This window comes from Gymnoscopelus microlampas (assembly GCF_963454915.1).
Source record: "Gymnoscopelus microlampas genome assembly, chromosome: 2".
Taxonomy (NCBI): domain Eukaryota; kingdom Metazoa; phylum Chordata; class Actinopteri; order Myctophiformes; family Myctophidae; genus Gymnoscopelus; species Gymnoscopelus microlampas.
The window spans coordinates 61,369,126-61,393,333 of NC_139939.1; the positions used below are offsets into that span (position 1 = coordinate 61,369,126).

At 40.5% G+C, this 24,208-nt stretch overlaps 2 protein-coding genes across 2 annotated transcripts; both read left to right on the plus strand.

Moving 5' to 3' along the window:
- Positions 1 to 1,887: 1,887 nt before the first annotated feature.
- LOC311056187 (uncharacterized protein) lies at positions 1,888 to 11,301 on the plus strand (the record flags this gene model as incomplete). The annotated part of the gene is made up of 5 exons (XM_084072628.1): positions 1,888 to 2,028; positions 10,016 to 10,227; positions 10,605 to 10,708; positions 10,855 to 10,969; positions 11,216 to 11,301. The coding sequence occupies 4 exons, from the start codon at positions 1,888 to 1,890 to the stop codon at positions 10,941 to 10,943; spliced, it is 546 nt and encodes a 181-aa protein (XP_083928754.1). The 3' UTR covers positions 10,944 to 10,969; positions 11,216 to 11,301.
- On the plus strand, positions 11,216 to 20,215 carry LOC311056194 (uncharacterized protein; the record flags this gene model as incomplete). Its single annotated transcript, XM_084072643.1, has 10 exons — positions 11,216 to 11,305; positions 11,372 to 11,586; positions 11,867 to 11,952; positions 12,051 to 12,187; positions 12,671 to 12,796; positions 13,117 to 13,307; positions 13,511 to 13,599; positions 13,731 to 13,858; positions 14,376 to 14,503; positions 20,113 to 20,215. The coding sequence occupies 10 exons, from the start codon at positions 11,216 to 11,218 to the stop codon at positions 20,213 to 20,215; spliced, it is 1,293 nt and encodes a 430-aa protein (XP_083928769.1).
- Positions 20,216 to 24,208: the final 3,993 nt, after the last annotated feature.

A 24,208-nucleotide genomic window follows, 5' to 3' on the forward strand; every position in this document is an offset into this window, starting at 1 on the left:
GAAGGATGCTGAAGATGGAGCTGCCAGGCAAGAGGAGAAGAGGTAGACCAAAGATGAAGTTTATGAATGCGGAGGGAGACGACATGCAGGTGGCTAGAGTGACCAAGGAAGATGCCGAAAACAGAAGCAGATGGAAACAGATGATGTGGCGCACCCTGATGGGAATTGGCCGAAAAAAAAGAAAGAAGTGAAAACAAATGTTTTTCATTGTATTTTGATTTGATCCACAGATTGCAGGAGTTTAGCCATCAGTTCGACAACATGACCTCACATCAGCAGCAAGTGGTCCTGACGGAACTAATAATCCCTTTCCTGTCCCGACCACAGTCAGGACTAACTGCAATCTGTCTATCTATTTTTACAATCTATTAAAATGTTATATTTTTTACAGGAAATATATTGACTGTATTTCCAGACACCTTTCAATGCCTTAATGTTTCATTCTGATCTGTCCCCTTCCGACCGAGGCCGTGTGTCCAACAGCAGTGTTTACTGGTTGGAGAACAACTTTGGTGCATTCTCAGGCCTTTTGTCTGTCAGTGAATTCCTGAATCTAAACCCAGGCTTCTCCCCTGTAAGACTTTAAAGTTGTTACATTACATAACAATGATGAATTATTAACTCCAAGAGATAATTACTTTTTAAATATAAAATAAAGTCCAGTGGTGGTGATCACGTTTTTCTTGACTTTCTTTCCATCTAGCTGGAGGCTGTAAGGCTCCTGTCTCCAAAGCAGAGTGCAGAATTTGTGGTGTTGCCTCTTCTTCCTGAGAAAGACGTTGTCATCCACGCAGTGTTTGACTATCTGACCGAATCTCCAAAGGAGAGAGGATTGGCTGAGTTTGTGTCCCACCTTGTTATGTTCTCTGGAAAGGTAAAAACTGTGAAGTAATGATAGTAATATAAACTGTAACTATGCACATTTGGTTTAAAATCACAAACTCTTTTTGTCATTTTTCAGGGTGAAATTTCCTGCTTGTCGTGCAACATAATGTAAGTTATCTATCAGTATATTTTGTTTTTTGAAGACCAAGTAGAAATAATTTAAATCATTATTTTTGGCCTATGTTAACCCCAACTTGTTGGGTCTCAGTTTCACCAGACTGGACCTGGCCATGTTTACTCTTCCACCGAGTGTAGCATCATCCATCACATACAGTACAACAAGCTGACTTTGCTTCATCAAATTCCACCAGGTGAGATCTTCGACTGTACCTGAGTTAAAAGTGATGTATCACTGTGCTGTTATGTTCACATGTTATTAGCAGTGGTTATGTTTTTCCCATTGCATTTTTAAAATCAACAAAACTTTTTCTGTCTATACTTAGGCTGCATTATCTACAGTGGAGAGGTAGGTACCTGAAATGATATTCACATTTTAAGGTCTAATTGACTAAATGTCACCAAATTAAAAACATTTCACTCTTTCTTTCTTTCCCAAGTGCAATGTTACTTCAGCAAATGGTAAGTGTATAGTAGTTTTGATTCATTGTTATGAATTTTAATGTGATTTATTTTCATAATGAATCAATTAATTCATGTTTTCACAGAAACAGACATTTGTGTTGGAATTAACAGGTGAGTGTTCTGAGACAATGCTTACAATATCTCAAATATATTTAATGAACAAACTTTTCGTTTTGCAACTCAAGAAACATTTGATATGTTTTCCTTTTCGGCTACCAAAGCACTGCACTACAGCTCCTCCTCAACAACGGACAGATGAATGGACGTTTTTGTGACTTTGGCATTGAAGAATACACGTGTGCTTCAGCCACTTAAGTCTCTCACATTGAACGCAACAGTTATCATTTTCCAATTTTGACTTCATTAAAGGTTTCCTGTTTTTTCTGTTCTGCTTTGTCCATTATCTACACCCAGGTGTCCATGTTGACAGCACAGGATCTGGCAGCAGTGATGAAGTGTAACCAGTCCCCCAGCTCCACTGGTTCCAGACCAGTCTGGAAGCTGTTCCTCTCTAAGACCTCTGGGGTGTTGGATGCAGCTCTGGATCTTCTTGCCAACACGGTACAAAAAGTAGCTCTAACCAGACACTGAAAACAACTTTTATGGTGAAGACAGAATGAACAATCTCTAAAACGAATTAAAAGTAACACATCTGAATTCTGAAATTATTTAAATTTAAAGCTCATGTTTTTAATAATCTTAAAAAGATTTGCTAATGAAAAAAAATGCTAATAAAAATTCCCTATTCACTGTCAGGCAAACAGTCTATCAAGATTTGAAAGAATATCTCTATTATAGAGCCAGAATCTTTATCTACTATTCCATACATTAAATATCCTCACGTAATATTAATGCAAATTTAATAATATTAAATATTGACCCATGTAATCCTTCCCCTAGTCCATGACCATGACTGGTCCATCAGCGTCTGTGGTTCTGGATGTGATTGGAGAGATGAGAGTGGCAATTCTGACTGATAAACAGTTGAGGGACAGTGATGTCATCAGGACGTGGTTCTCTGGACGTTTGAGAGGGTTCCTGTCATCTGCATGGTTTCTACGCTGCCTTAGCAGCAGGAATCTCAGCTGTAACTCATACCAGCAAGTGTAAAGGTCCTTACACACCGGGGCAATCTTTTCGTGCGAATAATGCGTTTTTTTTTTAAAACCTTATAAAGTCAATGGCTCCGTACATGGAGCGAAAAAGCGAAAAAGCGAAGCGAAAAAGTGTCTTTTAATTATTCGGAACGAGTCCGAATTTTGCGTATATTCGCTATATTCGCCGGTGTGTAACAACCTTTAGTATTGACCTGCATGTATTTTAGCCCCACTAGCAGCAGGGCTCTAAGGATGGCTACTGTATGTTGGTTGTTTGGTCTATACGTCCATCTGTCACTTTGGTCCCAAAGAAGATGTCTTGAAAACTATACTGGCTGGATTTCCATAGACTTTGCTGTGGGATGACTCATTTTGATTTTGATGACTCCGTTGCCTTTTCTCTAGCTTCACCAATAAGCTAAGAAATAAGTATTTCTCATTCTGTGTTTGATTTACCAGTTTTTAGCCATCAGTTTGACAACATGACCTCACAGCAGCAGCTTTTGGTCCTGAAGGAACTAACCCTCCCTTTCCTCTCCCGACCACAGCCAGGTACTGACTAACTGCAATATCTCAATAACAGTTTGGCTTTCATTTTCAAATGTATTTGCTAAATAAATATATTCCTATTCTATTTTCAATTAGAATGGGACATTTTCTTTACTGGAAAATGTTTTGACTGGTATTTACAGACATTTTTCTGTTTGGATGCCTTAATATTTTGTTCTGATCCCTCCAGACCAAGGCTGTGTGTCCAACAGCAGTGCTTACTGGCTGCAGAACAACTTTGGGTCATTCTCAGTCCTTGTGTCTGTCAGAGAATTCCTGAATCTCAACCCAGGCTTCTCCCCTGTAAGACTTCATAGCTGTCACATAAAAAAGCCCGCTAAAGACTGATTAGACCAAATAGTTACCTTATTATTATTATCAAATAAAATCCAGTGGTGGTGATGAATCTTTTCTTGACTGTCTGTTTCTGTCCAGCTGGAGGCTGTAAGGCTCCTGTCTCCAAAGCAGAGTGCAGAACTTGTGGTGTTGCCTCTTCCTGCTGAGAAAGACGTTGTCAGCTCCGACATTAAACAGTAAACCCGAACCAAACCCGCACCCTAACCCTAACCGCACGCGGATGCCACATAGTCGGAGAAAAGGTCTGTCGGATTAACGCATGCCTCCCGTCATCAACGCAGTGTTTGACTCCCTGACTGCATCTCCAACGGGGGGATTGGCTGAGTTTGTGTCCCACCTTGTTATGTTCTCTGGAAACGGTAAAAAACATAAAGTAAAGATAATAGAAAATGTAACCATGCACATTAAGGTTTGAAATGACAACATATTTTTGCCACTTTTCAGGGAAACATTTCCTGCTCATCATACCAAATAATGTAAGTAGATCCATCAATATATAGTATTATGTTTTTTGAAGACAGGTAGATGTGATTTCATTCATTATTGGCTGATATTAAACCCGACTTGTTGGGTCTCAGTTTCACCAGACTGGACCAGGCCTTGCCTAGTCTTCCTCCGAGTGTAGCATCATCCATCGCATACAACAAGCTAACTTTACTTCATCACGTTCCACCAGGTGAGATCTTCTATCTACATGATGTAAACATTGCCGTTACATTTACCTTTGATTTGTATCGGTTATTTTGTTTTGCCATGGTGTTTTAGAAATGAACAAAAGCCTAATATCTGCACTTTTCTTTTCTTAGGCTGCACCATATACAGTGGAGAGGTATTGACCTTAATTTGTAATCAAGCTTTAAATGTTAAGCAGAGTATTATGTTAATGTCAGTAAATTTACAACCATTTCACCCTTTACCCTTAAGTGCAACATTATTCCAGCAAATGGTAAGTGTTTATACTTTTCTATACCTACAGTACAGTAATTTAAAAATACATTATAATTATGGCAAGGCAAGTTTATTTGTACCGCAGATTTCACACGTACATAAATATCGATAAATTAATACATTAATTAATTTACTCTCATGTTTTCACAGAAACAGACATTTGTCTTGGAGTTAACGGGTGAGTTTTTTTTAAGCAGCACATCTCAGCTTTAAGAATAATTTTGTTGTAATGCAAGAAATGTTTGATCCTATTTTCCATTTCTCTACCAAAGCACTGCACTACAGCTCCTCCTCAACAATGGACAGATGATGAGTGGAAGTTTGTGTGACTATGGCATTGAAGAATACGCTTGTGCTTCAGTAAGCCACTAAAGTCTCTCAATTCTACTCAACAGTAGCTTTTCTCATCTTGACTTCTTTAAACATTTTCTGTATTTTCTTTCTGCTCTTCTTTCCACCCAGGTGTCCATGTTGACAGCACAGGATCTGGCAGCGGTGATGAAGTGTAACAAGTCCCCCAGCTCCACTGGTTCCAGACCAGTCTGGACACTGTTGCTCTCCAAGTCCTTTGGGGTGTTGGATGCAGCTCTGGATATTCTTGCCAACATGGTACAAAACGTAGCTCTAACCAGACTTGACAACATGACCTCACATCAGCAGCATTTGTTCCTGATGAAACTAATCCTCCCTTTCCTGTCCCAGTCAGGTAGCTATAATATCTCAATAACAGATCTTATGGAAAACGTATTATTTCTAGATACCTTTCAGTTTGAATATGTTTCATTCTGATCTGTCCCCTCCAGGCCAAGGCTGTGTGTCCAACAGCAGTGTTCACTGGTTGCAGAACAACTTTGGGCCTTTCTCAAGTCTTGTTTCTGTCAGAGAATTCCTGAAGCTCAACCCAGGCTTCTCCCCTGTAAGACCTCATCACCTATAAAACACCAAAGAATGATTAGACCTTTATTAATTACTAGATTGTTTTAAATAAAATACAATCCAGCAATGGGTTTTTCTTGTTTTTCTTGATGTGCAGCTGGAGGCTGTAAAGCTCCTGTCTCCAAAGCAGAGTGCAGAACTTGTGGTGTTGCCTCTTGCTCAGAAAGACGTTGTCATCAATGCAATGTTTGACTACCTGACTGCATCTCCAAATGAGAAAGGATTGGCTGAGTTTGTGTCCCACCTTGTCTCTGGGAAGGTAAAAACAATAAAGTAAAGATAATAGAAACAGTAACTGTGCACATTTGGTTTGAAATTATAACGTCTTTTTGTAACTTTTCAGGAAAACATTTCCTGCTCATCATACAAAATAATGTAAGTGTATATCCGTCAATCCATCAATATATTGTGGATTTTGAAGACTTGGTAGATGGGATTCCATTCATTATTATTAGCTGAAGTTAACCCCCGACTTGTTGATCTTCAGTTTCACCAGACTGGACCAGGCCTTGCCTACTCTTCCTCTGGGTGTAGCATCATCCATAACAAGCTGGCTTTATTCCAGCAAGTTCCACCAGGTGAGATCTTCTATCGAAAGGACGTAAAGTGATATTTAACTTAGGTTAATTAAGCTGTTACATTTACTTTTGATTTGCAATGGTCATTTTGTTATGCCATGGTGTTTTAAGAGTGAACCAAGGCCTTACAGTATCTGCACTTTTTTTCTTAGGCTGCATCATATACAGTGGAGAGGTATTTGCCTTAATTTTGTTTTCAAATTTTAAACGTTAAGTAGAGTATTATTTAAATGTCATCGAATTCACAACTATTTCCCCCCCTTTTTCCCCCAAGTGCAACTTTATTCCAGCAAGTGGTAAGTGTTGTATGCTTTTCTTGACCTAGTAGTTTGTGAAACATTGTCAAGTATGGCCAAATGTATTTGTAAATGAAAATTTCATACACAAAGGCAATATCAATATTCTTTACATAAGGCATTTAAAGAGAGAAAAATATATCAAGAAACAAATAGAAGATAGAGTATGGAGAAAATGCATAAAACATTATGGTCAAAGTGCAGTTATAGTTTAACTTTTTCAGTCAAATTGAACAATATCAGCAATAACTGTGCCTTCATCAAGAGTGTTGTATGTATATAGGAGCATCTGTCCTTATGTTCAGGCATCAACACATGGAACTTATGTCATTACTAGTTTTGTGTTTCAAAAACACGCGTCAGAGACGCCACGCCTTCCTAAATCCCTTTGAACAGAAATTGTTTCCAAACCACTTACATTCCCAGAACATATTCTCTAGTTATTTTTTTCAATCCTTAATTCGTTTGCACTGTTTTCACAGAAGCAGACATTTGTCTTGGAGTTAACAGGTGAATTTTATTTCTCAGATTTATTTAATAAATAATCATGTTGTTGTAATGTAGGAAATGATAGAACCTTTTTTCCTTTCCTTTACCAAAGCACTGCACTACAGCTCCTCCTCAACAGCGGGCAGATGAGTGGAAGTTTTTGTGACTATGGCATTGAAGAATACGCTTGTGCTTCAGTAAGTCACTTAAGTCCCTAATTGTAGAAAGCCTGTCAGTGACGCCTAGTGGCCTGACATGGTACTTACCACTGACAGTCTATTTAGTTAGAGTGTTTGACATAAGCAGGACCAGTCAGACACGAAGATCTCTGTATGTTTCTTCCTGTTCCCTTGTTCCTTGATCCCCTATCCTTTGTGCGTCCATGAAACGATACCACACATTCACCCTCACACATTCATACTGTTGTAAGACCAATAACCCAATGCCCTTTGGAGAGAAATAAATGATTGGAAAGAAATCCCTTCTCCAGACTCCCCTGATTCTCTGACCGGAATCTAGTCCATATTCGCCGCCTCAACCAGTATATTCTATATAAAAGTAAACAGAGGTGTCCCCCTTCGTTACATTCATATTTTAAACAACAGAACCTTTTCTCATCTTGACTTCTTTAAACATTTCCTGCATTTCTTTCTGTTCTGCTCTCTCCATTCTCTCCACCCAGGTGTCCATGTTGACAGCACAGGATCTGGCAGCGGTGATGAAGTGTAACCAGTCCCCCAACTCCACTGGTTCCAGACCAGTCTGGAAGCTGTTCTTGTCCAAGTCCTTTGGGGTGTTGGATGCAGCTCTGGATCTTCTTGCCAACACAGTATAAAAATTGCTTTAACCAGACACTGAAATAAACTCAAATTAAACTGCTAAATTGTGTAATTAATTGGTATACAACAATGACCAAACACTGAAAGTAATTTAGTCAAACATCATATTGACACATGTAATCCTTTGTTTAGTCTGAGACCATGACTGGTCCATCGGCGTCTGTGGCTCTGGATGTGATTGGAGAGATGAGATTATCGATGCTGACTAATGAACAGTTGAGGGACAGTGATGTCATCAGGAAATGGTTCTCTGGATGTTTGAGAGGGTTCCTGTCATCTGCATCGGGATGCCTCAGTGGCAGAAACCTCAGCTGTCACACATACCAGCAAGTGTAAGTATTGACCTGGAGGCTATTATTCATCATTATAACCCAATCACATTAATATGCAAATGTAATTCACTTTGAATATTGGTTTGATCTGACATGTTGTTTGATTTAAGAGTTTAGGTCCCCATAAGGTTAAGTCATACTCACAATGATAACTTTCCTCTAGATTCTAGAATAATAAGTCCGTCATAGAGAAGATTATTTCTCATTGTGTGTTTGTTTAATTCACAGTTTGAAGGAGTTTAGCCATCAGTTTGACATCATGACCTCACAGCAGCAGCATTTGGTCCTGAAGGATCTAATCCTCCCTTTCCTGTCCCGCCCACTGTCAGGTACTGACTAACTACATTATCTCAATAATAAATAATGAGTCTATACTTGGCTCTGAATGGGCTCTTTTTACTGGATAATTTACTATTGACTGACATTTTCATACACCCTTTTGTTTGAAAGGGATAGTTCACCCTATGGAGACTTCATGGATATTTTGTTGTTTTTGTCGCATTCCTAAGCCAATAATTTGATGACCAGTGGACCGGTAGGCAGCGGTTCCGGTAGCAGACATAAAGGAGACCCTGTGTGTCCTACCGGAACTGCTGCCGGTCATCAAATTATTGGCTTAGGATGCGACAAAAACAAAAAAACATCCATGAATTCAAGTCTCCGTGGAGTGACTAATCGATAGAAAAAAAGTCATTTTGGGGGTGAACTATCCCTTCAATGTTTCATTCTGATCTGTCCCCTCCAGACCGAGGCTGTGTGTCCAACAGCAGTGTTGACTGGTTGCAGAACAACTTTGGGCCGTTCTCAGTCCTTGTGTCTGTCAGAGAATTCCTGAGTCTCAACCCGGGCTTCTCCCCTGTAAGACTTATAACTTATAGACTTAACACTTAAGCTTATACACACATAACATGGAAAAATTATCAAACATACACGTAATAGGTAATTACTTACTTAATATAATATATAATATATATATGTTACTGTAATATAAAATAATAATAATATTTTTCTGTATGTTTTTTCCCGGTCCAGCTGGAGGCTGTAAAGCTCCTGTCTCCAAAGCAGAGTGCAGAACTGGTGGTGTTGCCTCTTGCTGAAAAAGATGTTGTCATCAACTCAGTGTTTGACTACCTGACTGCGTCTCCAGAGGAGAGGGGATTGGCTGAGTTTCTGTCCCACCTTGTTATGTTTTCTGGAACGGTAAAAACTATAGCATGATAATGAGAGAAACAGTAACTTTGTATGTTTGTTTTGAAATGACAACCTCTTTTTTGTCATTTGACAGGGAAACATTTCCTGCTCATCATACAAAATAGAGTAAGTTTATATAAATATTTGTGTTTTGTTTTGTTTTTTGAAGACCAGGTCAAAGTTATTTAATTCATTATTATTGGCCTATGTTAACCGCAACTTTTTGGGTCTCAGTTTCACCAGACTGGACCAGGCCTTGCTTACTCTTCCTCAGAGTGTAGCATCATCCGTCACAAACAACAAGCTGGCTTTACTTCAGCAAGTTCCACCAGGTGAGATCTTCTAGATCTGCTGTATATGTTTACACTTGACTTCATTTGCAATGGTCATTTTGCTTAGCCATGGTGTTCTTAAAATTGAACCAGATCCTTATTATATCCAATTTTCTTTTCTTAGGCTGCACAATATACACCGGAGAGGTAAGTACCTTCATTTGAATTTAAGCATTACATTTTAAGCAGAGTAGTGGCTCATTGTCTGCTAATTCACAGTGTGGTATTACTTTATGAAGAATCATTTTGTAAGAAATGTTTTATTTTATTTTCCAATCTTCTAAAGCACTGCACCACAGCTCCTCCTCAACAATGGACAGATGAGTGGACGTTTTTGCGACTACGGCATTGAAGAATACGCTTGTGCTTCAGTAAGCCACTAATTATGTCTCTCATATTTAACTCAACAGTAGGCTACCCTTTCTCATCTTGACTTTCTCATTTACTAATATAAATCTTGTGATAAACATTTTTTTTTAAACTCTTTATTTTCAGAAGTTTTATCAGACAATACATAAAATCAAATAGTACAAAAAAGTAACAGAAAAAAAATTGTGATAAACATTTGTGAAGAATTCTGCTTGCATCTCCCCGTTCCTTGTAGACATTTAACCCTAGCAACCCTGCAACATCGCTGATTCTGGATTCCATTGGAGAGATCCGACTGGACACCTTCAGCTCAGACAACTTTGAGAAACCTGCGTTCATTGATCTGTGGTTCAAGCAAAGGCTCAGCCCATTCCTGCCAGCTGTGTCCAAAGAGTTCCTGTCCTGTCTCACCACTAAAAACCTAAATTGCCTCTCCTACCAAGCCCTGTAAGTGTCATAGCCCCCAACACTGTAACTGTTGTACATAACCTGGCTGTGAGCTTCACTGTTGTGTTGTACCAGAGTGCTCCACTCATACACACAGTATATGCTGTACCTTAGACCTGTTCTTTGCCACAAGAGCCAACGATCAGTAAACTCAAACAATATGAATGTAACTATTCAAGGGCCCCTATGCTAGAGATGTTCATAGTTGAGCTGCGTGGTTCATTGGCAGATGACCACCATGGGTAGTGTAGAAGTTATGCATATGTGTTACATACATCTGTATACATTCATTCAATACAACATTTTACCAATCACTTTACTGCTAAACTAAATACATTATAATGAATGACCTTTCAACTGCTACCTGTCAACCACAGTGTTGAGGTCTTGGGTGAGCACCAGTCACAGATGGAGCCTTCCAGACCGGTCACTGTTTACCTGTACTTCATCAAGGCCTTCCTCACCAGGAACACAACCACAGGTTAGGACTTCCATTCATCCTAACTGCAAATCAATGGCACAAGCTTGATGAATACCTTATAGCCTACAGCAGTGATTATCTATATTTCAAAATCTAAATAAAAAATGAAATATCCTCATTGATGTATTATGTACTTCCTGGTCCAGATCCTAGCTGTAGTTATATCCAGCCAGTGGAGAATGGTTGCAGAAGAACTTTGGAGCCTTTGCTGCTGTTGTCTCATTCCGTGACCTAGGGACGCTCTACTCCAACTTTTCAGCGGTATTGTTTACAGATTTATTTATAGAATAGAATTTGTTTCCTGTCTTAAAATCTCTATGGTACGCTGTTCATTTTAAATCTCTCTACACGGTTTGTGATATTGTGTATCCACTCACTGTATGTGTGTGTGTGCGTGCGTGCGTGCGTGCGTGCGTGCGTGCGTGCGTGCGTGCGTGCGTGCGTGCGTGCGCGTGTGTGTGTGTGTGTGTGTGTGTGTGTGTGTGTTGTATGCTTGCATGGTTGCAGATGGACGCCCTGACCCAGCTTACAGTGACGCAGTTAGCAGAGGTCTCGTCCACACCTGGTCAGCTCACCTCATCTTCTCAGGTCGCCATGGTGATGAACCACGTTCCCAACAAATTACTTACTTAATCTCCATTTCATTACTCTCTTTTTCTGCAGGCTCATGAGAGTTCGTTCCCCGCTACAGTGAGGTCTGCCATGTTGCAAGTCGTGTTTGACCGCGCCAACCTCTCTGAGCCCTCTGTGGAAGACAGCAGTGTGCAAGCGTGGCTCCACATGCGCCTACGCCCCCTACTGGTTGACCTCTCACCGAGCCATGTCGGCCCTTACTTCAGCATTGTGGCAGAGAGGAGCTGTGTCACAAAGCAGCAAGCGTAAGTGGAGCACCTTTACCTGTTCTTTTCCTTGGGGATTGGGGGATTGCCCTTGGCCTTTAGCTGAACGTTTTTTTGTGGGAAACATTGGGTGTATTCCCAGTGGGTGAGAGATCATGGGGTAAAAAGTATTATATTATCTTGTAATATAATACTATAATATAATATATCCTGGTTGACACACTTACTTTTTTATTGTTGTTGACCTACAAACTAGTGGCACAGTAACAATATCTTTAGAATTTGACCTTTTAGTATGCCTTCTCTTTTTGTGACGCAGAGTTACTGTCCTGAATGTGATTCTATCAACACTTGGGGACGTCACACAGACGGAGATACACAATCACATCATTCAGTCTCTCAAAGGTAAAGGACGACCACAAAGTAAACACTGTAGCTCATGAATGAATGAATGAATGACAGGCAGCATTCTTACTGTACATCTATCTACCCTGTTCTTATAGGATCAACTCCTCTCCGCTGCTATGGTGACAACTACAACCACCGTTTCTATGGTTTCTTGGAGAGCTCATTCATGGGATTCCAGTTCCCCAACCTGACCACGTTCATGTCGCTCATGCCCAGCGACAGGATGCCTCAGGTGTGTGTGTGTGTGTGTGTGTGTGTGTGTGTGTGTGTGTGTGTGTGTGTGTGTGTGTGTGTGTGTGTGTGTGTGTGTGTGTGTGTGTGTGTGTGTGTGGAGGGGGGGGGGATAACCAGTGGTCTAAAGTGACTAAGTACAAGTACTGTACTTGAGTACAATTTTGAGGAATTTTTCCTCTTTTTTTTCCCCTTTTGCTTCTACTTCACTACATCTCAGAGACAATTTTTGTAAAAAAAAATCCAAGATAAAATACGCTAAAGACCTGAAAGTGCAGCACAAAATAGACGCTCAGGGTATCATCACGTTGCTGTGGTTTCCAGCATAGCGGTAACGCAGCGCTCCTATTGAAAACAATTCAAAACATACGCTGCACTCAGGGGAAAAAAACGCCTTGGGTGGACACACAGCCCCTATGAGAGAAATGGCTGCTGTGTGAATAATGCTCACGTTTCCGTTATGCTACTGTAACTGTGTCTTCAGCTGCTGAACTCCATGCCACCTTCAGACCTTGGCAGTTTCCTCCGTCGCCCTGGTATTGTTGACGATGAGGGACAACTCTGCCAGATCTACCAGAACTACATTCAGACTACTGTGTTCCTGGAGAACGTAGGCACTACACAACCACAGAGCAGACACTCATGTGTATATATAGTGTATACATGATACTGTATACAGTATAGAGCAGTTGTTCTAACATTTTCATGTCAAGGACCCCCAAATTGCTATGTATTTGGACGCAGACCCCCATTTGGCTGCAGTCCAGAGACCCCATAAGAGAAGATTTGTTAAAAACTAAAATATTTAAAAAAAAATGTGAAAAGTCAAAAGTTATGCTAACATAAAAATCTTGTTTCTATGGTGGTCCGTTGTACTGTGAACTCCCTCAAGGACCCCACTTTACGTATTGTATTGTATGCTGACTGCAGGAGAGACTCCCTGCGGTTGTGCGGCGTCCCACGCTGCCTCGCGTCTGGCCCCTGGCTCTCAACAGCAGTGATAGGTCACAGGTCAACTTCTGGTTCGATCGCAGTCTCACCGATGACTTGGTCTTCCTCCACAAGAACCTGCTCACCTCCACCACCACACAGGGTGCCACCTGTCTGTCCTTCCAAAAACTGTAAGTGGACTTAAAGAAATGCTTTTCAGTTAAATGTGATAAGCTTGATATTTAGTACTCCAGTTCTGCACAGCTATTGTGTCTGTGATGAGCGGTTCTACATTACATTGTACGGTATTTTATGTAAAATAATTTTTCATAGTCATACATCATGATTTCACACTTTGTCTGTTTTGACTGAATTATTTTTTGTTCAATTCTAGTGTTTCAGTTCTGGGCATACACAACTACAGCATCGCAGACTTTGCAGAGAGCGACGTGTACGGCGTCATCAAGGCCTACCTTGTCTCAGGTCACTTTTTCATCGTTGTTATTTGTTTTTGTTGTTATTTTTTAAAGTGTTTTTTTACAAGTTTGGATTCAAGATTTGATTCCAAAAATGTGTTACCGTACATCATTTTTCATATTTTATTGTGTTTACAGGAACGACGCCCAAGTGTTACGATGCCAACGATCCGGAACTGAACTCTACCGCCTGGTTCGCTCAGTACATAGGCCCCTTCATGCCTTTCCTCACACTACAGGACCTCAATACTTTTGGTTCTATACAGGTATTGCTCAGTAGGAAGGAAACTTTATATTTGTATGAATGTACAATATACATATCATCGCTGGTGCGTGGAAACCTTGTATGTCCAAAACTGTTACTTTTCAGGAAATGGAAAAAAGAACCAGTGTTCAAATGGATCCAATGTAGTTATTTTTTTTAAATCACTTAATCACTGTCAGCCTTGCCTCCCTATTTTTGGCATGGCAGAGGCGAATTTGCTAATAATCTACAGATCTACAAGGTCACAACGCATCGTGATGCAACATTTTGTGAGCTTACCGATCTGCTATTTATGCTACTTTTGCGTGACACTGTCATACGGCAAAGTATAAAATACGGCATTTATCTATGAACACACTTAAAAAGATGAAATGTGGAGATACAAGGTTTCTGCTTGACAGTGACGATATGCATGTATGTACTTTATGCATGTAGAAGATGAATGGACGGATGAGAAATGCATATAATTGTGAGGGATAGTGGACATCCTAACTCCTCTGTGTTTATATCCTGTCTAGGTCATCCAGGTGTTCACTGTAAACCCGCTGAACATTGCTCTGCTCAACCATTCAGTTCTGGACGCCAACTTCACCGCCTACTACACTGAACTGATCTACCTACAGGACCCCAACTTCAATCCCCTGCTGTAAGTCTGAACTGTGAAACGATGAGCTTAACCCAGGGGTCGGCAACAGGCGGCCTGCGGGCCGAAATTGGCCCCCCAGAAATAATATCTGGCCCGTGAGATAATTTTGAAAAAAAAAAAAAAAAGATTTTTTTTTGGGGGGGAGGGATTTTATTTTTATACAGTATCAGACCGATATCTATTATATCCAAATACAGAAAGATACAGTATGAATGATTTACTGAAAAGTGTTATAAAAAAAGTATTAAAAATTAATGTTACAATAATTATAAATACTTATTTCATAGAACCTGAACCCACTTTTGAAATCATGCACTCATAAACACGATGCATTTTAAAGGATTTATAACTACCAATCAACTCTAAATTGCCTGAAACGTACTCCTAACAGGTTTTCGGGGGGGGGGGCGATTTTGGCCTCCACACTTAGTAATTTTTTCGGATTTAACTTTCGTTTCGGTAGGGACCAACTTTCGTTTCGGTAGTGACCCAATGGTGAATTTACTAAGTCCAGAGCTCGATGAATGTTAGGGACCAAAAGAAATGTCACTACAAAGTACTACCAATCAACTCTAAATTGCCTGAAACGTACTCCTAACAGGTTTTCGGGGGGACGTTTTTGGCCTCCACACTTTGTGATTTTTTCGGTTTTAACTTTCGTTTCGGTAGGGACCAACTTTCGTTTCGGTAGTGACCCAATGGTGAATTTACTAAGTCCAGAGCTCGATGAATGTTAGGGACCAAAAAAAATGTCACTACAAAGTACTACCAATCAACTCTAAATTGCCTGAAACGTACTCCTAACAGGTTTTTGGGGGGACGATTTTGGCCTCCACACTTAGTGATTATTTCGGATTTAACTTTCGTTTCGGTGGTGACCAACTTTCGTTTCGGTAGTTTGATTACAAAATGTAAGTTGTGTAAAAAATAATCTGACTATACTAAGTTGTTATTTGTTTGTTTAAGTCAGGCTATACTCTACTCAGAGTCATAAGTTTACAAAATGTACTAAAGTACAGTGAACGTCTGTGCGGTTTGTCTTCATCACTGAAAATAACGTACATGTAAACTGATGTCATGTGCAGTTGGGGTGAAGAAACACAACCATTTCACTCCTAATAATACCTATTTGATTTGACATCCTGACTTGCTGCTGTAGCTGAGGCTTGAACCTGTTACCTGCGGCTCACTAGTCAGTGACTCTATCCATTCACCTACAGCTGTTTCCTTGGAATCTGTGGTTCTGAAACGTTTTGTTGTCAAGCCCCCAAATTGACATGTATTTGGGCAGTGGACCCCAATGTGAAAAGATGTAGTGTCAGGGCCCCCCATGAAAAAGATTTATATTTATGCTGTAACACATTTTTTTAAAGTTATTTGTCTTGTTTGTTGTTCAAGTCAAAGCACCAGGAAGGCTGTACTTGTCAGCCATCTGTTAGCTCAATGGGTTGAGACGCAGTATTCATGATCCAGAGGCCATGAGTTCAAATCCCATTGATGTCTTTCCTATGATTCTTTCCTTTGCAGACTGGCTTCCAGAAGATCAACTGAAAACTACCAGGAAGGCTGTACTTGTCAGCCATCTGTTAGCTCAATGGGTTGAGACGCAGTATACATGATCCAGAGGCCATGAGTTCAAATCCCACTGGTGTCTTTACTGTGATGCTTTCCTTTGCAGACTAACTTCTAGAAAAACAAGTTAAAACCACCAGGAAACCTGTAACTCTCAGCCAACAGCTTAGCTCAACTGGTAGAGCGTCTGTCCAATAACATGACTTGACCTGACTTGAGTGGGTTCGATTCCCACTCCGAGTCATGTGTCCCCGGTAACTTGGGGCAACGGATAAATTGACTGATATTCTTCGTGATGCTTCCCTTTGCAGAATAACTTCTAGAAAAACAAGTTAAAACCACCAGGAAACCTGTAACTCTCAGCCAACAGCATAGCTCAACTGGTAGAGCGTCTGTCCAATAACATGACTTGACTTGAGTGGGTTCGATTCCCACTCGAGGCAAGTGTCCCCGGTAAATATCAGTCAATTTATCCGCTGCCCCAAGTTACCGGGGACTTGACTCAAGTGGGAATCGAACCCACTCAAGTCAAGTCAAGTCATGTTATTGGACAGACGCTCTACCAGTCGAGCTATGCTGTTGGCTGAGAGTTACAGGTTTCCTGGTGGTTTTAACTTGTTTTCTAGAAGTTAGTCTGCAAAGGGAAGCATCACTAAGGATATCAGTCAATTTATCCGTTGCCCCAAGATACCGGGGACACTTGACTCGAGTGGGAATCGAACCCACTCAAGTCAAGTCAAGTCATGTTATTGGACAGACGCTCTACCAGTTGAGCTAAGCTGTTGGCTGAGAGTTACAGGTTTCCTGGTGGTTTTAACTTGTTTTTCTAGAAGTTAGTCTGCAAAGGAAAGCATCACAGTAAAGACACCAGTGGGATTTGAACTCATGGCCTCTGGATCATGTATACTGTGTCTCAACCCATTGAGCTAACAGATGGCTGACAAGTACAGCCTTCCTGGTAGTTTTCAGTTGATCTTCTGGAAGCCAGTCTGCAAAGGAAAGAATCATAGGAAAGACATCAATGGGATTTGAACTCATGGCCTCTGGATCATGAATACTGCGTCTCAACCCATTGAGCTAACAGATGGCTGACAAATACAGCCTTCCTGGTAGTTTTCAGTTGATCTTCTGGAAGCCAGTCTGCAAAGGAAAGAATCATAGGAAAGACATCAATGGGATTTGAACTCATGGCCTCTGGATCATGAATACTGCGTCTCAACCCATTGAGCTAACAGATGGCTGACAAGTACAGCCTTCCTGGTAGTTTTCAGTTGATCTTCTGGAAGCCAGTCTGCAAAGGAAAGAATCATAGGAAAGACATCAATGGGATTTGAACTCATGGCGTCTGGATCATGTATACTGCGTCTCAACCCATTGAGCTAACAGTTGGATGACAAATATAGCCTTCCTGGTAGTTTTCAGTTGATCTTCTGGAAGCCAGTCTGCAAAGGAAAGAATCATAGGAAAGACATCAATGGGATTTGAACTCATGGCCTCTGGATCATGAATACTGCGTCTCAACCCATTGAGCTAACAGATGGCTGACAAATACAGCCTTCCTGGTAGTTTTCAGTTGATCTTCTGGAAGCCAGTCTGCAAAGGAAAGAATCATAGGAAAGACATCAATGGGATTTGAACTCATGGCCTCTGGATCATGAATACTGCGTCTCAACCCATTGAGCTAACAGATGGCTGACAAGTACAGCCTTCCTGGTAGTTTTCAGTTGATCTTCTGGAAGCCAGTCTGCAAAGGAAAGAATCATAGGAAAGACATCAATGGGATTTGAACTCATGGCGTCTGGATCATGTATACTGCGTCTCAACCCATTGAGCTAACAGTTGGATGACAAATATAGCCTTCCTGGTAGTTTTCAGTTGATCTTCTGGAAGCCAGTCTGCAAAGGAAAGAATCATAGGAAAGACATCAATGGGATTTGAACTCATGGCCTCTGGATCATGAATACTGCGTCTCAACCCATTGAGCTAACAGATGGCTGACAAGTACAGCCTTCTTGGTGCTTTGACTTGAACAACAAACAAGACAAATAACTTTAAAAAAAATGTGTTACAGCATAAATATAAATCTTTTTCATGGGGGGCCCTGACACTACATCTTTTCACATTGGGGTCCACTGCCCAAATACATGTCAATTTGGGGGGTTGACAACAAAACGTTTCAGAACCACAGATTTAAGGAAACAGCTGTAGGTGAATGGATAGAGTCACTGACTAGTGAGCCGCAGGTAACAGGTTCAAGCCTCAGCTACAGCAGCAAGTCAGGATGTCAAATCAAATAGGTATTATTAGGAGTGAAATGGTTGTGTTTCTTCACCCCAACTGCACATGACATCAGTTTACATGTACGTTATTTTCAGTGATGAAGACAAACCGCACAGACGTTCACTGTACTTTAGTACATTTTGTAAACTTATGACTCTGAGTAGAGTATAGCCTGACTTAAACAAACAAATAACAACTTAGTATAGTCAGATAATTTTTTACACAACTTACATTTTGTAATCAAACTACCGAAACGAAAGTTGGTCACCACCGAAACGAAAGTTAAATCCGAAATAATCACTAAGTGTGGAGGCCAAAATCGTCCCCCCAAAAACCTGTTAGGAGTACGTTTCAGGCAATTTAGAGTTGATTGGTAGTACTTTGTAGTGACTTTTTTGGTCCCTAACACCACAAATGGTTTACATACTCTTTACGAATGTCTTACGCATCATTTGCTTAACATGAATGATAATTCTAGTAATTGTTTGGTGTCTGCATTCATGAAAGCCAGGTAGTTTGCAACAGGTAAGGAGAAAGTCCACATTAACAGACAGTCATAAATGATGAACTGTCTTCACTTTACTGTAGGGCACATAATAACATGTACAAAGGATTTATAGATATTTTAGGAATGTTTTACAAAGCATGTTAAACATGAACAAACACATTAACAGACAGTTGTAAATGATGAACTGTCTTCACTTTACTATAGGGCACATAATAACATGTACTAAGGATTTATAGATACTTTAGGAATGTTTAACAAAGCATATGTTAAACATGAACAAGCTACCAATAGCTTGTATGTATTATGTAACATCAGTTACAAATGATTTAATAATCATTTACAGATGTATTATACAGGGCTTATTCATGAATAGTTACTAATACCTTTATAGATGATTTGTAACTGTAGTTATGAAGGTTTTAGTAATCATTTACGAATGTCAACAAACAGGTTGTTAATGATTTGTTAATAGTCTACAAACTACTTATAAACGTTTATAAATGCTTTATAACGGGTCATTATTGTAAAGTGCTACCCGACTTTTTACTCACAAGAAAAAAGAAAAGAAATTCAAAACATTGTGACTTAACTATGCTTTTCATCCAAACACCCCATTATGGGAGATTAAATGTGAAATACATCCACATAAAGATGATAGCCCCAGGTGGGAAAATTCAGTCAAAGGGTATACAGATGGAAGAAGTCTCCAGCTCAATACTTACACTTGCTGGTATGTGTTACAGCTGAGGTTCCTGCTGCTGAGGCAGTATAGAAACTCTCCTGATGCAGATGACAGGAACCCTCTCAAACGTCCGGAGAACCACTTCCCAATGACATCACTGTCCCTCAACTGTTCATCAGTCAGAATCGACACTCTCAGCTCTCCAATCACATCCAGAACCGCAGACGCCGATGGACCAGTCATCGTCATGGACTAGGGGAAGGATTACATGGGTCAATATTGTTTTTTTAGGCTTACAACCTGTTTAATACGTATTAGGGGGCAATATTTATATATAATATATTTTTTTTACGTTCATGGTGTAACCCCTTTAAAATGTAAGCCACTTAACATCATCACAACACACTCACATGACTTGGTAGACATCACAGGGTGGCTTAACCTAAGAAATAAAATAAAAGTCCATGCATTATAATAATAATAATTATTATTATAATTACTATTATATTTTGCTGTACGTTTTTTAAGCTGTCATAAGACGCTCTACAGATGAGGTTACCTCTCTAGCGAGCAGAACCAGGTGGTGCAGGAACTCAGGAAAGTCTCCTTGAGACTGTGTCAGATGGTCAAACACTGCATGGATGATGTACGTCTTTCTCTGGAGGAGTAGGCACCAGCAGCATCTCTGCAGTCTGCTTCGGAGTCAGGAGGTGTAGAACCTCCATCTGGACACGTTTAAGACAAGAGAGAGACAGACAGGACATAATAGGAGAGGGCAGGATATGAGATTTAACCACTGAAGCCCTATTTTATACGTAATCGAATTATAATGTCACACTCGCAAATCAGCTATTACGTTTTTGAAAATCTTGCAATCCTGTGATGACATGCCCAAAATATACGCCAGGTTGAAAGGTTATTAAGTTACTGAAATTGTAGTGTCAAGTACAAACAATCAAATCAATGTTTTCAGTAAAAATGTTCAGATTGTCCACACTCACTCCAGAGAAGTCACGGTTTTGAAGGCATTTGCAGAATCGGCCTCAGGTCTTAATGGGTTAAGTCCATATCATTAAGGGCAGCTGTGAGTATCATTCATACTGTACTTACTCATAATAGAGGAGAACATCTGGAGGGTAGTCGCTGAAGGTGGTGACATCTGCTTCTCCTTTGATGTAGTTGTACATGCAGGTCAGCTGTTGGTGAGGCAAGCAGCAAACATTGTCTATCTCCCACCTTCATATTATGATTCTCTCTCTCTCTCTCTCTCTCTCTCTCTCTCTCTCTCTCTCTCTCTCTCTCTCTCTCTCTCTCTCTCTCTCTCTCTCTCTCTCTCTCTCTCTCTCACACACACACAGTGGTTCTCAAAGTATGGTCCCCCATCCTTGAGGAGGTTCCAGGGGGGCCCAGCATCACCAAAACCACTTTAACCCAATATACATCTACAAGCTCATAACGCATTGCGATGCAACACAGTGTGAGCTTGTCGATCTGCTATTTTAAAAAAATCTTGAAAGATGGGAATAATTTGCCAAGCGAGGCATGGATGTCTCCCGGCGTTGCGCCGGTGAGTTGGCCGGAGGATAAGCCCACGCTCTGACTGCCGAGGGCAGTGACGTAGTTTGCATTAAGGTTGCCACCACTGTTGCATGCCAAAGCAGCAGCAATCTGCAGCAAATGGGAGATTAAGGGTTAAACACAACCTGTCAGTGTCAAAAGCATGAATGTGTGCGGCGCATGTGTGTGAATGTGTTACCTCTGGGTCGAGGTCTGTGCAGTGTGTTGTCAGGTTGTACAGAATGATCATGCTCTGTGAGGAGGTCAGCTGACTGAAAGATGCACCAGGGGCAAGGCATCGACACAGCAGAGGAAGCCTGGAAGCAGTGAGTGGAGATCGTCAGTGAGCTGACACATTTAGGCACTGGGTTTGATTTGTAAAAATTAAAATAAAAAACACTAAAATAGGGATGCCAGGGTTAACCCATTTAGACCGGGAAAGAATCTGTGTCATTTTTAGATTTCTTTGGCATTGTTTTTTTCAAATCTTTGAATATATATTCTACAAATGTCTACTAAATCCTAAAAAAAACTTATGTTGCTATATCAGTGAACACTTTCATGTCAAGGACCCCCAAAATGATATGTATTTGGCCGCGGATCCCCATCTCAAAATATTTAGTTCCAGGGACCCCAGAAGCAAAGATTTGAGTTAAAAATGTTCTCTTTAGAAATATATATATTCAAAGATTTGCACACATTTTCACTATTTTTCAAAAATAGCAGATCTACAAGTTCATAGCGTGGCACTTGGTCGCAATATAAACTTGTAGATCTGCTATTTTTGAATAGCCAAATAAATCGAAAATGACACAGACGTGTTCCCGGATTGAATGGGTTAAGCTCATCGTTTCACAGTTCAGACTTACAGCAGGGGATTGAAGTTGGGGTCCTGTAGGTAGATCAGTTCAGTGTAGTAGGCGGTGAAGTTGGCGTCCAGAACTGAATGGTTGAGCAGAGCAGTTCAGCGGGTTTACAGTGAACACCTGGATGACCTAGACAGGATATAAACACAGAGGAGTTAGGATGTCCACTATCCCTCACAATTATATGCATTTCTCATCCGTCCATTCATCTTCTACATGCATAAAGTACATACATGCATATCGTCACTGTCAAGCAGAAACCTTGTATCTCCACATTTCATCTTTTTAAGTGTGTTCATAGATAAATGCCGTATTTTATACTTTGCCGTATGACAGTGTCACGCAAAAGTAGCATAAATAGCAGATCGGTAAGCTCACAAAATGTTGCATCACGATGCGTTGTGACCTTGTAGATCCGTAGATTATTAGCAAATTCGCCTCTGCCATGCCAAAAATAGGGAGGCAAGGCTGACAGTGATTAAAGGAGAAATCCGGTCATTTTAAGTGTTATGTTTGATGTGTGTCAAATCACTTACCAACGTATAAATGAAAATCGCGTAAATCCACAGAGCCCCCTATCGACCCCCACCGTTGTCATTGTAGGAGGATATAGAATAGCCCAAATTCGCCTATTTTAACCAATGCAAAGTCTGTTTTTTTGCTTCTAGTACTCATTGTTGAGTCCCATGATAATGTAACAGGCGCTAAAACTCCCGACAAGCTAACGGCTAATAACAGAACGAGCTAATGCTGGTTGCTGGTTTCTCTCCCGACCTGGCAACCTGGGGCTGCCATTCAGAGAGATAAGCAGCCCCAGCGTTAGCTCGTTTGTTATTAGCCGTTAGCTTGTCGGGAGTTTTAGCGCCTGTTACATTATCATGGGACTCAACAATGAGTACTAGAAGCAAAAAAACAGACTTTGCATTGGTTAAAATAGGCGAATTTGGGCTATTCTATATCCTCCTACAATGACAACGGTGGGGGTCGATAGGGGGCTCTGTGGATTTACGCGATTTTCATTTATACGTTGGTAAGTGATTTGACACACATCAAACATAACACTTAAAATGACCGGATTTCTCCTTTAAGTGATTTAAAAAAAATAACTACATTGGATCCATTTGAACACTGGTTCTTTTTTCCATTTCCTGAAAAGTAACAGTTTTGGACATACAAGGTTTCCACGCACCAGCGATGATATGTATATTGTACATTCATACAAATATAAAGTTTCCTTCCTACTGAGCAATACCTGTATAGAACCAAAAGTATTGAGGTCCTGTAGTGTGAGGAAAGGCATGAAGGGGCCTATGTACTGAGCGAACCAGGCGGTAGAGTTCAGTTCCGGATCGTTGGCATCGTAACACTTGGGCGTCGTTCCTGTAAACACAATAAAATATAAAAAATTATGTAAGGTAACACATTTTTGGAATCAAATCTTGAATCCAAACTTGTAAAAAAACACTTTAAAAAATAACAACAAAAACAAATAACAAAGATGAAAAAGTGACCTGAGACAAGGTAGGCCTTGATGACGCCGTACACGTCGCTCTCTGCAAAGTCTGCGATGCTGTACTTGTGTGTGCCCAGAACTGAAACACTAGAATTGAACAAAAAATAATTCAGTCAAAACAGACAAAGCGTGAAATCATGATGTATGACTATGAAAAATTATTTTACATAAAATACCGTACAATGTAATGTAGAACCGCTCATCACAGACACAATAGCTGTGCAGAACTGGAGTACTAAATATCAAGCTTATCACATTTAACTGAAAAGCATTTCTTTAAGTCCACTTACAGTTTTTGGAAGGACAGACAGGTGGCACCCTGTGTGGTGGTGGAGGTGAGCAGGTTCTTGTTGAGGAAGACCAAGTCATCGGTGAGACTGCGATCGAACCAGAAGTTGACCTGTGACCTATCACTGCTGTTGAGAGCCAGGGGCCAGACGCGAGGCAGCGTGGGACGCCGCACAACCGCAGGGAGTCTCTCCTGCAGTCAGCATACAATACAATACGTAAAGTGGGGTCCTTGAGGGAGTTCACAGTACAACGGACCACCATAGAAACAAGATTTTTATGTTAGCATAACTTTTGACTTTTCACATTTTTTTTTAAATATTTTAGTTTTTAACAAATCTTCTCTTATGGGGTCTCTGGACTGCAGCCAAATGGGGGTCTACGTCCAAATACAAGCAATTTGGGGGTCCTTGACATGAAAATGTTAGAACAACTGCTC